Below are 17,762 nucleotides of genomic sequence, written 5' to 3'. Positions count from 1 at the left end.
CAACTCCTAGGGAACTTCTTGGCATACTGTTGAGAGCCCTGTGGACCCCATATAAGTGATTGACCCAACTACCACCCAAACATAATTCTCTTGCTGTTAAAGATTGCTTTGAGTCTTGGTTTTTCCTCTCCATAACCAAATTTCCCTTGGCATGGTACGGAGAGGAGTACCGCAGAGCAACACCTAAACTTCCCATGGCTTCAGCCCTAGAGCTAAACGCGGGCCGCGGTCAGAATATAATTTGGCAACTGCTTATGTCCCTATGAAGACTCACAGATCTTTTATAACAGTTCGATCGTCAGCCGAGCGCTGAAGCCAAACCCACAGGAATCTAGAGCATGAATCCACTGCCACCAGATATACTTGTAAGCCCCATCCCAAGGTAGTGAGCTGCAGTGGTCCAAATAGTCACAAGTGAGTGGTCTGTCTGATATCAATAATGGTGTCTGAGCTGAACGTCCTATGTGGGAACCCTTCATCTGCTGAAAGATGTCGCACTTTAAGACAAAATTATTTGTCTGTTTAGTTAATCCTGGCCACCAATAGTGTTGTGTTAGTAAATAAACTGATGTGCTAACTCCTGCATGTGCAGACCCCATACCCTTGTGTGCAGCTAGTGTTAAACCTAATCTGCGATCCATGTTTGGTATTACTCTATCCCTCACTCTTGGAATTTGAGCATACAGAATGTTATTTGCATCTAACTTGTAGGAGTACTTGAGTGGAAATGTTTTTGGTACAGCTGAGTTGTTGCACGTCGCAATGAAAGCTACCATTATGTCTCCATCTATTCTCGTTTTAGAACAAGTGATTGCAGCTATGGCTGCAGTTCGTACTGCCCCTTTTGCGGCTTTATCAGCAAATGAATTCCCTTCAACGTGAACACCATCACGTTGACGACTCGGCGTGTGTATCACGTGAGCTCTTGGTAGTTCGTTTTTCATCTCAGCTACCTGTTTCCATAGCGATTATGCTTTATTGTGCAACCTTTTGAGTCTTTAAATTCATTCTGATCCCAGTATTGAAGCTATTCATTGTATAACTGGACACAGAAAAATGTATCGCACACAATCAGTGTGGGGAATTCTCGATCCGTATTTATCAGTGCTAGTAATAGTGCTTTTAATTCTGCCAGCTGTGCTGTGCAGTCTCCTAGAGACTGTGTCTTCGTACTGCTAGGATGGAACTTGCCTTCCTGCATACAACCCTGCACCGTAGCAAATGTGGCGCTGTATTGCTGTTTACTACCTATGGCCAGCTGAGCAGATCTGCCAGTGTAAATGATATATTCATACTGATCTAGAGGCATTATTTAAATCGGGAGAGGATATTCTTGTTCATATTGCAGAAATTCTTGCTTTTAAGTGTAGAGTCAAATTTGTAATCTACATCTGTTGCAGTCAGAGAATTAGCCCATTGTATCCATCTTGGATGTAATGCTTTAGTATTTGGAACACTTGCCTTTTTGACAGCCTCTAAGCCTGGTACCGGAGTCACTGCAAATATTTGTTTCCCCTGAGCCAGTGCTCTCTCTCTCTCACTACAGCAGTCTGTACTGCTGTCAGAATTTTTTCTGTAGAAGCAAAACGCGTTTCTGCATTTCTGTACAGGTGTGATTTATATGCTATAGGTACTGTTTCACCTTCATTGAAGGTTAGGTAAGTATACCCAGATTAACCAGCTATAATATAGATCAGCAAATTTATGGTGTTTACACGTGTGTGTAGATGTTTTGAAGCTATCATGTCAGCTTGTAAAGAACGAAGTATATCTGTGTGTTCCTGTGTTCAATGCCTCACTAAAAAATCAGGTCTTATTAGGTCGTAGAAAGATTTTTCTTTTTAGGTCTCGTAGAGAGACCTATAGTGGTGAAACCACAAAGTTAAACCATCCGGATTGCAATGCGGTTTTTTAACAGTTCACTTGAAATCACGTGACCACAAGCACAAGCATTTCCCCACCTCAAAGCCATCAGCCTCCCTCCCACAGCTTCCCCCAGCTCCCTTCTCCTCCCCCCTAATTGCTTTTTTTTTCACGGTCGCCAGGCCGTGAGCTGCTTCAAAGCGATCCGCTCCGCCCCCTGCTGCACCCAGCGCTGGCCTCACTCCTCCCCCCTAATTGCTTACCAGCCATGTCACACACCACCATTTGCTGTGCCTCGCATCGGAGCATCAGACCTTCTCTTTCCCCTCATTAACAGGCTTATCTCGCCTGCTTTCCTGCTGTGATTTCCGAAAACGCTCCGGAGAATTGTTTCAAACATCGTGTTCCAGCCCTGCGTCCTTATCTGCTCTGCCAGCAACGTATCTAATAACCAAGTCTGGTTGTTGTAGAGCTGCACAGTACAACACATCACCACAAATCGAATGCTAGCAAAGGAGGATCAATCCCACAGCAGTGTTTGCATCACTCAGTCGCTGTTGTTTAGTGAAAGGAAAATATATATTTGTCTCACCAAATCCCCTCCATTTTAACGGAAAGGTCTGGAATAGTTGTATGTCTGAGATATGCGGCTTTCGAGGGGAGGTTTATTCATGAGTTCTGCAGTGGCTGGATGTTCAGACAACAGTTTTGATGTTTGTTTATCCTGAGAAACCGCGGTGTATGCTGGTAACTTTTATATACCTGGAGTTCACAGAGCGTAAAACGCTTGCGAGGTCGACTCGTCTCGTGCCTTTTATCATTCAGGCCACGGCGCAGAAAGTGGAACTTTTGATTCAATAAACAATAAAAATCGTGACTTTTCCGTAATACATTTTGAACTTCAAGCATGGATAAGCGGCACTGCGTAATTACCATGTAAATCCCAACATTCTAAGTTTTAAAAGATCTTTTTGAAAAATAAAACATTTATTTTGAGCTAAGCACTAGCTATCATCTGCACTGTAGTCTATAAATACAGTCAGCTTTTCTTATCTCCCAATGGCAGCGACCTCTCCAAGTATCTGTACTACACGGCACGTCTGGCTTCTAGTAGACTTTTCGCAAATTAGAAAGTTCAGCGCTGTATAGATGCAAGATAATTGTTTTATTTCTGCCGTTTAGTTTAACAGTTACATATACAAGTGTAAGACTCTAACGCCACCTAGAGCCGAAGTCAGAAAGAGAGAACTTTCTTTTCCGCCTTCATCCTTTATGTAGTCACATATTTAAAGCGGCAGTTCTTCGAAAATGATGCACTTTCTTGCCGCCAGCACATCAAAGGGCTTCGCCCAGCGTGCGCTCTGCGGCTTCTCCTCCCCTAATTAATCATGGCTGGCCGGCCGTACTTTCAGTTTCCCGGCCGCTCTTAACACTTGTTTTTTTGTCCGGGACCCTTGCTGTTTCCGCCCTCTGACCACCGTCTGACAGAAGCACAGTATTTCCAATATAAATGCTGTGGTGCTGCACAACAGTTTGTTGTAATTTACCTGAACTGCTTCTTTTCATTAGAATTTTTTTTATTTACAGTGTCTCCTTCCTTCAGCCCGTCGCAGTTTGTTTTCCTTGCACCGCCCCTTCTTACAGTCCCTTTAACTATTTTGGTACGGCAGCGATGGAGTTGCTCTGCCCCAACTAGCATGTTTTTTGTTAAGCCTCCAAATGTGCAGCACAAACACGGCGTACAAAGAGATTAACGTGTTGCCTGGAGCACATTTCGGGAAGAACATTAAATGAAAGTTCAAACCCGCTTTATGGTACCGCAACTTGCTTTCACTTGTTTTCTTTGTTTCCAGTGCTATTTTAGAGCTTTGTGCAAACTACACTTGCGGTTTTCACTCACACGTACTACCAGTATTTTGCTAGTAATAACTTTGAGGGAATAGCATATTTTCGTTTTCTAAATAGCATGCACAAAAGCAGTATAATTTCAATTTACATCAGTTATTTCCAATGATTGTGTCAATGTAAAAATCGCCGCTGCACACCCAGCATCAGGGCCGTGTGCCTCAGTGATGCAGGACCCGCGCCAGTAACTGAAATATGACGAAAGACTGAAAGGAGTAGCCACAAGCTGTGCTCTAGTTCTGCTCTCAAAAAAATGAGCAAAGAAACAAGCAATTAAGAACATTTCATTGAAAAAAACCATTAAACAGGAAACAGAAGGAAATCCTACAAAAGGCAAGGAAGAGAAAAAGAACCTTGAGGTATGTAAACACTTTTATTTTGCAAAGGCCATCAATTTCAGGATGCTCAGATGCGCTCATTGGAGTGAAGCGGTGGCTTACATTGAACGAAGAAGCAGCTCTGAGCACTTCAAGAACAGCTGTAGTTTACCACAAGGCACAGAGGCTCAGGCAAGCTTGTGTAATGTGGCGGTAGTCCACAATTTGTCAACTTGTGCCCCTCCCTTCTGGCCACACTCGAACACGTTTGTGCCGAGTTGGCTCTATGGTTTATGCAGGAATTAAAAGAGAGAAGTAAAATGTATCAGAGATGAGAAAATAAAAGCAGCAAATCTTTCCTACTAAAAAAAATGTATGTGAAATAGTTACGAATCTGTGCAAATATGAGCGACAATCCTCAAGCCATCCAGAACTTACACTGGTGCTGTTCACTGCAGGGTTCACACTCTGCTCATTCAATTATTGGCCTCTTGCTGAGACGGTGAATAAAAAGCTATTTCGTGTTCATTTGTATTAGAGCATGAATTATAAGACCAGCGAGTAGTAATGAGACCACCCAACAATTCTCCATCAGTTGGCAAGCAAGGGGCCACCTTTGCTTGCCAACTATCGGCCCACCTATAGTTTAGTCTGGTAAAGATGGTGCTCGTGTATGCCTGTGCAGCAACAAAAAATATCAAAAATGTATGTTCTCGCGGCTCTGAACTATGGACAGATAATTTTGTGTGTTTCTGTTGTGATCATAAAGTGCATATTCAGTAGTATAAAATGGTTGGATGAACCATACAATTTCTGAGCCCAGTTCTGCCTCAGTTTATTGATCTACAATATCTGATATTTAAGATGCATATATTCTTGTCGACCTTGCTTTACTCTGCTGTAATGACTTGACTTTTATCTTAAATAAATGATATTTTGTATTAAAATAAATACCTGAATAATGTTTGTACCAATTGTAGGAAGTGGTTTACATGTAGGTAGTTTAAAGGTGAACAAGCACGTTGGGATGCCTGCTTGAATCGGATGCCACGAAGGGGTATAATGCATAAGCACACAGTAGGCTTTGTTTGTTTGAAGGGTGTATGATGTCCGTTGTACAGTGAGATCAGTAGGAAAAAAGGGAATAGCTGTTGTGGTCACTTTATAAACCTACATTTTTAGGTGTTAAGTTCTTATCTTTCATTTAAGACTGGGTTTCGTGAGTCCCGCTGCCCTGTTCTGTGTGTACAGTAGGCGCTATCATCTTGACCTGTATTTGGGAATTTGCTTTTGCATCCTTCTTAATACTGATTTGCATCTTTATTACGCCTTTGGAAGATGGAGGCACTGGTGCATCACGTCTAATCCAAACAAGCACTGGCGTTGCCAATAGGTTTCGCATTTGGAAAGTTGGAGCTATTGGTTTTGTAAATGACATTTTATATTTATATATTGTTATTGACAATGCCTATAACGATATATAAATATAAAATGTCATTTACAAAACCAATAGCTCCAACTTTCCTACTGCGAGACCTATTGGCAACGCCAGTGCTTGTTCTAAAATGTAAGTTCTACCAAAATTTAGGAATCCCAATATGGATTGTAAATTTTTCAAAGATTTAGGAGGTTGGAGCAGTGCACACTTTTCCCCAAAAATTGCCGTCAGGCTTTTACCTTCACTTGAAAGCTCATATCCCAAAAATAGGACACTGAAGTGGGCTGTTTTTGATTTTTTAAAGTTGAATTTGAGCCTTCCGAGGCGATCCCAAAATTAAGTGATCGCTTAAATCATTATGCAGCAGATCAATGTCATTTACATAGGAAAATGCTTCTTCATCCAAAATCTGAAGTAACTCTGTTACCCTAGCGGAGAACAACCCAGTGCTATTCTTATACCCTTGGGAGAGTCGACAGAATTGATCCTGAGAACGGAGCACTGAGAATGCTGTCAGATATCTGCTTTCAGGCGCTATATTGTGGCAGAAAAATCCATTTGAAAAATCTAGTGTTGCTTTGAATTGTTTTCGCACAATGTTATTCAATAATGCGGCACTGTGTGCATTATGTAATGCAAATGTTTTAGTGCATGTGTTCAGATGTCTGTAGTCTAAAACTAGATGGTATGAATTATTGGGTTCCATTAGGGGAAACAAAAGATTTTTCATTGAAAAGGTGCAAATTTCAATTAAACCCTGGTATACAAGTTGATCTAAGATCTCCCTGACTTGTTTTTCGCTTCTTGTTTTATTGGGTACTGTCTCTGTGGAGGTGGAATCGTTTTTACTGGGATAACATGGTGAGGTGACTCAGCATCCCACCCAACATGGTTGCAATATAATATTGGTGCAAGTGCTATTGCCACTCCTGCACGTATGTATGTTTTAAGAATATTGGAACGAGGTCGGAAAAAGATGGTAAAATTACAGTTTCTCCCTTTGGGCACTTCATAACAATTTCAGGCGGACAATCTTTTTCAGCCAAAAGGATGTCATATACATAAGTCAGGTTCTCCCAAAAGAGGCCTTTAATATTTCGGGGTTTTCCCCCTCTATTTGTAGTGTTATTTTATTTCATGTAACCTATGTGGGACACTTACCCTCGTATCAGGTGTCTCCACCGTGATATGTTAAATCAACTCCTCTGTCACCAGAAATTCCATCAGGTTCTGGTGAGCTATTGTTACTTCTGCTGTGCTGTCTAGCATCGTCAGAGCCCATTCCCCATTTAGAAGTTGAGTCCTCAGAATTCTGGACATGTCTAACTTTAAGACCTGCTACTTTGTTCTTTTTAAATTGAGGTTTTGATTTTGGTTTCTCTTCTTTTTTGGAAGTATAGTCTGAAACGAGTCGCGTGTCTCTGGACTTTGTACGCTCTTCTTGTCTGTTTTCTGGCCATCCTTGCCTCTCTGAGTTTTTTTATGAACCGTGAGAGGAACGTGTATCAGTATCCGGACACCTGTCAGGTTTTTATATGTTTTCTCTATTCCTACGGTTGTACCTCCTTTCGGAAGGCTCCTATTGTGGAGACCCACCCCTGGATTGTGAACTATTTTGTCTATTCTTTTGTTTTTTATTATTATTCCATTTCTTCTTGGAAGAATCAGGTGCTTGCTTGGTGTTATCTTTTTCAGGACCACCCATGATTTGAGGTTTTGTTGCTCTAGCTCCCAAACGATCTCTAATTAATTTGGGACAGGTATCTAAGATAATTTTAGGTAATTCACGCTACTCTTGTAAATGAGTGAAATACCACAGGCGTTGGTGTATTGCCATTGTTGCTGCCTCCTCTTTTATGTTTGCTAATATAATAGTTGCTACCTGGGGAAAATGTTCTAATAATGTCATCCTAAGGTTCAGAGCAGGTTCTGCTCCATACTCCTTCTGTATTTGTCTTAATACATCTGGTATTCCTGCTATTATAGGGATACCATGAGTTCTGGTATATAAGGCAGCGAAAACTGTACCCTAAGAGGTACAATCCTCTATCTGGGGAGCTATCCCCATTGGCAAGCAGATTGTTACCATTCTGTGTTTTTCTTGAGGGCTTGTGTGTGGAAACACTGCCTCTGTGTTATTTTTTTGATCGATGCATTTGCTCACGTCTAGTGGGCATTTTACCCATAACTGTGTGTAGAGTTTGTGGAGGTATTTTAGTTGTAGATCACTGAATTTGTCCTGCTGGTGTAGCACTTGCTGGTTGAAGTGTGAGTGTTTTCATCATGAACTGTGTCAGGTGTCTGTAAAGTTTTCTTATTTCTTATGAAGTGGACGTAAGTCTACTACTGGCATTTGGTCGATATCTGGATGCGGTGTGTAAGCTGCTAGGACTGGCCAAGTTGCAATATCTCTTCCGAGTGGACCGAGTTACACTTTGTCTTTTGTGTGTGGGAGGGCACCTTTAAACCAGTGTATATTCTTCTGGTAGGTGAGCAGAACCTAAATGTCCTCAAAGACCAGGATATCTGGTCGGATGAGTGGTGGCCGGCCTCGCTGAGAACTTGTCCATCTCCTTCCCAGTCTGCAAGAAATCTTGGAGTAATTTTTGACACCTCCTTGTCCATGACTCTGCAGGTCAACCGCACGGTTGCCACCTGCTGGGGGGTGTTAAAGATTCTTAAGAGGATTCTTCACTATCTCTCTCCCTCAGCACGTAAGCAGGTGGCAGTGGCATTGGTGAGTTCAAGGTTGGACTATTGTCATGCGCTTTATGCAGACTCCAACAAGGGGCTCATTCAGCGATTACAGGTCGTTCAAAATGTGGCTGCTCGTTTTGTCTTGGCACTCCCCAATGCCTCATCTGCTACGATGGCTAGAAAGAATCTTCATTGGCTCCCTATTCATCTTAGGATCTCGTTTAAGATCCTTTGCCTTGCCTATCGAGCTTTGGCAGATGGCTTTTCTGATCCCCTTGGTGCTTTGTTGACCCGTTACCAGCCTTGTAGATCTTTGAGATCTTCAGAGATGAATCTGTTGGTTGTCCCACGTGCCAAAAGGGTACGCTGGGGAAATAGAGCATTTTACATTGTTGCTCCCAAATTATGGAACTTGCTGCCTCATGAGATTAAGATGCAACCTTCTCTGTCCTCTTTTAAAAAAGCGCTCAAGACCTGGTGTTTTGTCAAGGCCTACCCATAATTAGGAGTATACGCTGATAGCTGGTATTGTTTGGTTATGCGCCTTGACGCCCACCGGGCTTAGTTGCGCGATAAAAATTGTTTTTCATTTCATTTCATACGGCCAGTATACACCTGGTGTTTCATCTTCAGTGTAATATTGAAATGTATTTGTGCGTGCATCTGCTGGTGGGAATTTGATCCATGAATAGAATACCTCTGTTCTGTATGATTCGTGTGCCTCAATCACGAAAGTTTCTGTCCCACCTCAAGGTGTGATTCAATAGTCTGCTTGTTTTAAAGTAAGGGCATTTCTGACATTTTCTGAAATGTTTATTTCACCTTCCTGCTCTTCCTCCCTTGCTGCAGTCGCACGTTGTGCTGGTGCAGCGGCGTCTTCGTCAGCCAATGTTGACGAAGGAGAAGTTTCAAGGAAACTGAGATAAGGTTTTATGCACAACAGGGAACTGTTTGTCCTTCAAGCTTGATAAACCTACAGCCAATACATGGGATGTGCCTACTCAGCTGTGGCGGATCCTTCCCTTCCCACTCCAGACCACTCTGGGTAAATGTGAATAGGGGTCTCTGTAAACAGCACGACTGAACTATGCAGATTTGACCATTAAAATACCAAACAAACGTTGGCGGCGCCATGTTGTGTAGTTCCTATATTCCTTTATAGGATCTGCGCGTTTAGACAACATACATTGCTGGATTGGTGTCCAGACTGATTTCCAACACCCCCACCGAGTATGTTAGCCTGTATACCAGCTAGCTCACAGTGCCACTATAAACACCTCTTACGAAGGAGATAATAGTTCTTGGCAACTATCGAACATAAAAGCTCTGTCTCGTCAGGGATCGTGGAAACAGTGCAGTACTTTTCGCTCAGTCACTCGTGCTCACTTGGTCTCACAGAAATACACAGAATAAATGGTGGGGATGTTTTCAATAAGCTTAGGTAGTGTTCGGAGGGTAGTGCCTTCTTGATTTGTATTTTGTAGGAGGAATAATTTCTAAAGTTCATTGGTAGGTTTCAAACACGATGTGTTTATTCGTATATTAATGCTATAGAACAAAACACAGCCGACACGTGTTTCGCCAGTTTGGCCCATTGCCGGAAGCTTTCTCAAAGGCAGAACGTCATGACTGGTAATTGTGTTCCTTACTAGTAAAGTGAAGCAGTCTCTGCGGTCCCAGGCACAGCCCTTCGCCCACTACCTAAACTTGTACCCTGCAATGGCTCTTGGGTGTAGCCATTTGTGAGGCACATGCCAGTACTAAGATTGGGCCCTGACAACTGTAGCATAAATGCCCAGTTTCCTCCACCCATCCCAGTAACCTATGTTTTCAATAAGCATTTAATGAACCAACATCATTATAATGTAAAATAGGTGTGCTGAGACAACCATAAGACAGAAACAGATATAAATGATTGTAAACACCAATAGAGTAAAAGGATGGTAGATTCCTACCATAGTGCTAAAACAATGAATACAGGCAAGTATAAAAATACATGACAGTAATAATGTGTACTCCTATGATGCAACCCTAACTAGATGTACCTAAGTGTGAATAGCATGTAGGTAGGTGTAGAGCCAAGAATCCCTCTAGGATCTAGTCAACCCCATTACCTCAAGTGTCAGACGCCATCTTGGTCTCCAGATGGACACCCCACGAGGATGTCAGACCACTGCGAGCTACTGTGTCTGCATGCAGGAACCTCAGTGCTTGCGTCAGTGTGTCAGCATGGAAGTCCAGTTTCTCCTCTCCCTGCCTCAGCAAAGATATGGTGTTTATATACCCAAAGTGGTACCCTCAGGGGATATACCTTGCTGTGTCATGTTGCACTAAGATAACAGACGGCATGACCCTTATACATAGTTATTATGCAGGAGATTGTAGTCCTGTGGAGATTCCAAGAATCCTCATGCCTAATGAATGAGGCTAGTTTTCGGAGAAAGCCCCATGTCATTTAGGCATTACTGTAATTAGGTAAGAGGTCAGTACTAAGATCCATTATACAGTGTAATGTCAGGGGAAATATAGGTAACAGGTCTGGTTGCTACTTGAGCCTATATCGGGGCACCTGTATGAAACATAACAATACCAGGGCACTGTAAATAAACATGAGGCCAGGCCTCCATGTACTGCACCCTAAGTCAAACCTACATGAAACCTCAATTCCCACAAACGTGCCTCCAGCGGCACATTCAGTTTGATGTAGGCCAAGGGTAAGCGAAGCACACAGCAGTGGAACTTTTCTTGAATTGGTCAGCAGGCCCCACTCCCATTACACATGTAAAAAGGCTTAGAAATATTACTGATTACTTATTACAAAAAAGCATGCTGCCACCACCATGCTCGTAAAACATATCCCTTAGTAAGAGCAATAGTCCTTTACTACGCGATTAGCACATTGTGCGGGCCTCCCGGCCTAACCAGACCACAATCCGGGACATAGGTTGAGGCCACCATGCACACGCATGATTCATGTTCGCCCACGACCAAAAATTGATACTAAGGATCCAGATATCACTGCAGGTGGGGCACTCAGGGCAGGGGTTCACCCTACTATCACCATACGAGATGCTTTTCCACCCCGACAATAACAACAGCTTAAGAAAGCTGGTGGAAAAGCTAGTACATTGGGAGGCTTTGAAAACTAACATGCCTAGAAATATGTTGTCAGTTAACATGCATGTCTGTAGAGTGGCCTGGAGGGGCCCACCACAAAGGCTGGCAATCTGTGTTTGGCAAAGGCTGGAAGCACAAGCCTCAAAACAACCCACAACCGAAAAAAACAGCTCCTAGGCTTGTGTGCAGAGCCTTGATTTAACCCCTTGCATGCTGATGACGGCCCCAGCCGTTATGCACTACAGTTAGGGTGACCAACTGTCATGAGTGCAAATTCAGGACGGTGAGTGTAAAAATTCAGGACAAAGGGTCAAAATTCAGGACAAAAATTCAGGACAGGGGGTAAAAATTCAGGACAAAATTTCGGGACAACAGGTAGGTTTTACAGACACATCAAAGGAGGTTGCGCATAGTATATAAGTAATCCCATTTATATCCTATCATATTCATACATTTGCAAACCTATCCATTGTGTATCCTTCCAGCCATCATTTCACTCATCCATCCCTCCATCCACACTTTCACTCATCCATTCACCCACCTTTTCACCCTATCCATCTGTACACTAATCCATCCACTCTTCCATCCAGCCATTTATCCTTTCACCCATCCAGCTATCCTTTCATTTACTCATCCAGGCACTCATCCTTCCACCCATTCACCTTTTCAGCCATCCACCCATCCTCCCTTTCTCTCTCCATCGACCCTTTCACTTAGCCATCCACCCATCCATCCACCCATCCTTCTACTCATCCACTCATGAATCTATCCATTGACCCTATCACTCATCCATCCACCCATTCACTCACCGATCATCCACCCTTTCACTCATCTATCCATCCTTTTGCTAATTATCCATCTGTTTACCCTTTCAATCATCAATTCAGCAAGCCATCCAGCCATCCATCCATCTAGCCCTTCACTTACTCACTCGCCCACGTTTTCATATTAATTGTGAGCTGAGCCTTTGTCTGCAGAGTTCCAGACAGAAGAGGCCCATCAAGAATGTCACCCTCCCTGTAGTTCCTAAAGCAAGGGGTGGAGTGGGGGAGTGTTCACTATGCCCCTGCACATAGGCAATCTGAAAAAGTGGAAGTCATAAGTCATGCATGATGCACATTGCTAGGACGTGAGGCGACTGTTACATGGTGTTGTTTCCAGGGCTTTAAGCGGGATGAAAAAAAGGGGGAGGGTCTCTCAAAAGGGGGTGTTTGATGTAATTAAGAGCGGGGCTTAAAACACCTATGCTGAAAATCTGTGTTTAGCATAGTGTGCCGCCAGACTGGTATTTTGCCTCTTCTGTCATTGTATCCAGATAAATAACAAGTAACGTTACACCTACAACAAGCCAGAATTATTGGCTTTGTCAATGGCTGTTAGATGCATAAAATAAAAATGCAACCATGGCTTTGTTGAAAATAATTTTTAAACTGTACTTTTCCAAAATGATGAGACTGAAAGCACTCTAGACCGAGCCTCTTCTTTTCAACTTGTTTCATCAGCTTCTTTGAATGAACTGGATTCTGTAGCCACATTTGCGTGTTTGCACATTCCTATCATCTAACAAAATACGCTGCCCTAGACCATGGCAGGAGGAGGCCCACCATGCAGTAACGCTTCCGACTGGCCCATTGTCATTCTGTATGTGGCCATCATCAGCCCATACAGAATGACAATGGGGGGGGGGCTGCTCTTCTGCTCCGAGGTGGAGTGCGAGGCGCCCCATCAGGGAGCAGAGGCCCCTCACAGGGAACAGCTCTGTTCCCTGCAAAGCCAAAATTACGGACAAAAGGCGTCCGTAAAAAGGATCCTCACGGACAACGGACGTGAGGTCCAATTTACGGACGGTCCGTGAAATTTACGGACGGTTGGTCACCCTAACTACAGTGCTCGTGTGCTGATGACGGCTGGGGGCCGTCGTGAACCCGCCCACTCAATAAAAGTGCCGCACAGGAGCAGAATGGCGGCAGCATGCAAGGGGTTAATATACTGCAAATGAGCTTTCTGATATTTGCACGATTCCAAGTGTATGACTTAGACATGACTCTGATACATGGAAGTCAATTAACAATTATTTCTTATGCTGTGCACCAGTTAATTTAGAGTTTCTCGTTCCTTAAATTAGTGTAATTTCTCATATTTCTAGGTTTTCCTCATTTTCATGGCTTGATTTTGCTCACGAGAAAGTGTGACTCATATTTATTAAAATGTCACTCATAATTACTCTGAAATTATGAAAATGTCACACATGGCAATCTGAAACCTTGGCAGCTATGAAGGCTTATGAAGTTCGACAACATTAACCAGTGCTTTTTAATCAACAACGCTTTGCATATTTATTATTCATTCAAATATTATAATCTAAACATAAAAAAGACACGCTTACTGAAATGGAAGTTTTGACAATTCTAAATATTGTACTTAATTCTGATGACGTATCAACTGCAAGTAGTGGGAGACGTTTAATGTAGTCTGTCACTCACCGGCAGTCTGAACTCAAAGTTCTCTTGCGCCAGTAACAGTAAGTACCTCTTCATCATACTGCAACTGGAGGGCGCCATCTTTCCCAAAACTGTCACGTGCTTTCACGCCTTGACGTCATTGTGATGAATCAGGAACCAAATCCATGAACACAAAAAAGGGACTGTCGCGCCTGTCTCGTAATTTGTGCACATAAACGCGGTGGCCATGTTGAAAGAGAGAGACTCATTCAGGGAATACCTACAACTTAAGGATGACCAAGAAGAGCATTATTGTTCCCTCTTTTTTCAAGGTATATCTTCTGTGCGCAGACTTCCAACTGTTGAAATCAATGTAAAACAGCGTAAATGTAAATCTATGTACGACATACTTCACACATTTCAACTGTTTTGACCGCGGAACATTAAATATTATTTACGTGTTTTTCGTCGTTTAACATATAGTAAACTAAACTCATCAGTGCTGTGCAGGGCACAAGTCCTAAAGAAAGAAGTGGGGGGATGCTCCAAGTTAGGTGGTGTCACCGGAAGTGACGTCACAGCAGGAAGTGACGTCACGAAATTTGCAGGTCTCTGTCTGAAATGCGTGAATACATACGAGATACAAATAGAGGTATAATACTGCCGTAGGCACTACGGCATCTGTCAGGGTCTGGACCCTGGAAGTGACATGCTCGGCATGTTGACAGCGCAGCTCCATGAAGCCTTGGCGCCTCGGCTGTGCTCTGAGAAAGGCTAGCAAGGGGCGGGCGCAAGGTGGAAGTGGAGATTAATCTGAGCCTCAGGTGCATTTGAAAGTCTATCATTCGCGCGCAGGTGCAGACTCGGGTACCGTCTCGATCTTTTGGGCCGGGGGGACGGCGCCCACCCAGTAAAAACCTGGTAAAATAAGTGGGGGAATGCCGTCCACCCGCGTTGTACCGCGACTCGAGCCCTGGTGCTGTGTGGTGGCTAGGACCACCTGTGTCCGAAGGGTACGGATTATTTCTTCGTTGTGCTGTAAAGACAGTCACCTCTTTTTTTAAATTATTTTATTTATTTACTTAGGGGTCGTCGCGGTTGCTCTGAGATGTGCCTTTACGTGATGTTTAGAGGCCTATCCGTTGTGGCAAAGTATTTGAGAGAGCCCAGAAAACTTGTAAGTGATCTTTAAAATATGCTGACCATCTACTCTGCACAACACCCCCTGCTCGGCATAGCACCCTTAAGATTGTAAGGATGTTTCGGTTTGAGTTAGGGCGATTTCTTGTTAAAAGTTCTTATGTAAATTAATTGGAATGTTTTGATTCACGTTTCCGACTTTAGATTTTTGAAAATGTGTATTATTCATTGAGGGTTGGGGCTGAGTCTATGCAACCTGTCAGTGCTATCGCTACGTTATGGTTTTGTTATCTGCTAATTGCCTGCTCTGCTGACTTGGGGTGCATCCGCAGTTCTTAACCTTTTAACAAATTTGAACCCTCAGGGAACCACTGTTGAAATCCAGGAACCCCATTCTAAGCAATATTTACGATTTGAACCTTAGAGCAATGCACACAAATAGGGAACCCAGTACACACCAAACAAATGTACAAACTGTGAAATATTTGTATTAAAGTCGAAAACATTTTTTTTTCTGGAAAGTTCGGAGCATGCTTTTCAACATGTAGTTATATTTCTAAAAGACTCCATGAGATCACGTTTTTTGTGTGTTTTTGTTTGTTCATTTGGCTTGATTTGAAGCAACCAATTGACAATGCTAGATTCCGTTTGCCTTACTTGCACTGTTCCCACAATTCAAAATGAGGATGTCAACTTAATAGTTGCCTCAAATGTAAAATTCCTTAATCTTCTTAAAATCTTAATCTGATTATTGATTAATAATCATAAAAGTACAGTTAAAAGCACAATCAATGTAGCATATATCATGAAACCAGGAAGCCATGACTACTGTACAATAAATAGTGGAGATTGTAATTGCATTTATATAGTGCTTACTACCCCTGACTAGGTGTTTAAACGCATTTTCATCGAGTAGCACGCTACTACTGAACCCAAGAAGGATTAGTGGAGAATTAGTGTAGTGAAACATGTAAATAATTTGATCAGTGACCATGTTAGTCCAGTTATGCCAAGTATCACGCAACTGATGTGACACTAACGCATTTCAGTACGGTGTTCCGCATCACCGCACTGAAATGCATTGTCACGCATTTTCATACCACGGACTGGCATGCACTCTGCTGACAGCACCAGCTGAAACTGGCAACGTAACGCCAGGGTGCTAGCGCGCGGGCCGGCGCTGTGTGCCTGCTGCTCAGCTCCCCGCAAACTTGCCAGCAGGAAACACTTAAAGATCAGATTGCGCTCTGACAGTTCTACACTGTTACAATCTATCTGCCAGGCCACCTGCATAATTACAGCTAAATTCCCGAGCGGGCCTGCCCTCTCAGTAGTTCTGTTAGCTCTGGCGCCAGCGCAGTTTCGGGGTATCGCTGACCTCACGTGGAAGGAAGTAAGGTCTGTCGGAAGCGGCAGCCGGGGATTCCACGCGGACTCAGTGATGGGGTGAAGTCAGGACTGATTTGTCTGACACACTTTAGTCTCTTCAATAGGCGGCAGGACGTCCTGCCACCTGTGGCGTGTCATGTGCAGAGCAAGTGGCAGTTCAGGGTCTTTGGTTGTTGGCAATGTAGTCGGGGCACTAGCAGCCCGCCGCTATTATTTAAATTGAATATGTCATCTCGCAATTGCATCGACCCGTCACCCCACCGGAGCCGGCCAGCTGAGAGTGACTGGACAGACTGTGGCTCCGCCAGTCTGAGTGGTTCCAGGCTCAAAAGCCTACCACCAGCAGCACACCATAGTCCAATCTGTGCAGAGCTGAGCCGCACTGAATGGGGCCGGCCGGCGTTCTGTGGCCCTCAGGAGAATCCGGGTCATACTCCTGATTGAAGACTCAAGCTGCCCGTAACCAAATTGCCGTGCTCGCCTGCCTCAAAGCAAAGTAAGTGGAGTGAGGTATTCTCTGCTTTTATTTTGTTAAAATGTGCTTTATAATAGCTCGCTCTGTATATTCCCCATGCCATTCATTCCTCATTCACACTCATAACAATGATGAGGAAAAAAAGGTTCATGCACACATGCGGTCTGAAATCACATTGTTAAATATGTGCAGAGTAACTCTTGGGATATAAATACTCTTTTATTGTCAGAGCTGCCTCCCTTTAATGTACTCATGCCCCAACAGCCTTTGCTGCCCTGTCACCTATGTGTGCGTAAGTCAGTCGACTATTCAGAGACTCTTCTGAGGCTGCCCCAATGCTGGTCAGAGGTGCATGCGGCCGAATATATCAAACTTTTCGAGGCACATTTTGTGAATAAAACTGTGCAATTGGTTAGTACGATTTGCACACAAAAAGCATTAGCTTGGATTTCAGTGCGAGAACACAAATCAAAACATAAGCAACTGTACATCAATGGATCCAGCTGAAATCAAAGCAATAGTTCAAAAGGAAAGGATCCAGAATGTTTATATGCATTTGTGAAAATGATATATTAATTACTAATACTCCATGGCATAGAGAGCGGCCTGAAGTCCAGACTGCAGCTGCTCGGCTCTACATTTGATTGATTGCCAGAGAGAAGCCAGCCAGGTGGACCAGTCGGCATAGGCAGAATCTGTTTTAATTGATTTTCTGCAGACCCACCCGACAACACACACAAGTGTCCAACCTAGCCTTCTTTAACAGGACTATCATGTACAAGGGCACTAGGTTAGCGCCCTTCCATTTCTGGTGCTTTGCAGCACTCTTAAGATTTTCTTAGAGTTTCTAGGTGCTCAAACGGGTGTACTTTATGATAGTTCTATGTTTCCTTATTCTTCATTGCTTGGTATTTGCCTGCGAAAAAGTGTCACACATAGTCTTTGAATGTCACTCATAATTACACTGAAATTATGAAGAT

General features: G+C 43.3%; 1 protein-coding gene across 1 annotated transcript in view; it reads right to left on the bottom strand.

Annotated features, from left to right (window-relative positions):
* TRMT11 (tRNA methyltransferase 11) overlaps positions 1-13,929 on the bottom strand; it is a 361,711-nt gene extending 347,782 nt beyond the window's left edge. Inside the window, exon 1 of the mRNA XM_086926991.1 lies at positions 13,821-13,929. Coding sequence (XP_086783117.1) covers positions 13,821-13,898 — 78 coding nt within the window. The 5' untranslated portion in view covers positions 13,899-13,929. The remainder of the gene's footprint in view (positions 1-13,820) is intronic.
* Between the last annotated feature and the right edge of the window lie 3,833 nt (positions 13,930-17,762).

The sequence above is a fragment of the Lissotriton vulgaris genome, chromosome 6 (assembly GCF_964263255.1).
Source record: "Lissotriton vulgaris chromosome 6, aLisVul1.2, whole genome shotgun sequence".
Taxonomy (NCBI): domain Eukaryota; kingdom Metazoa; phylum Chordata; class Amphibia; order Caudata; family Salamandridae; genus Lissotriton; species Lissotriton vulgaris.
Note: the sequence above shows the minus strand (reverse complement) of the source record. Positions and strands in the feature narration are given on the sequence as shown.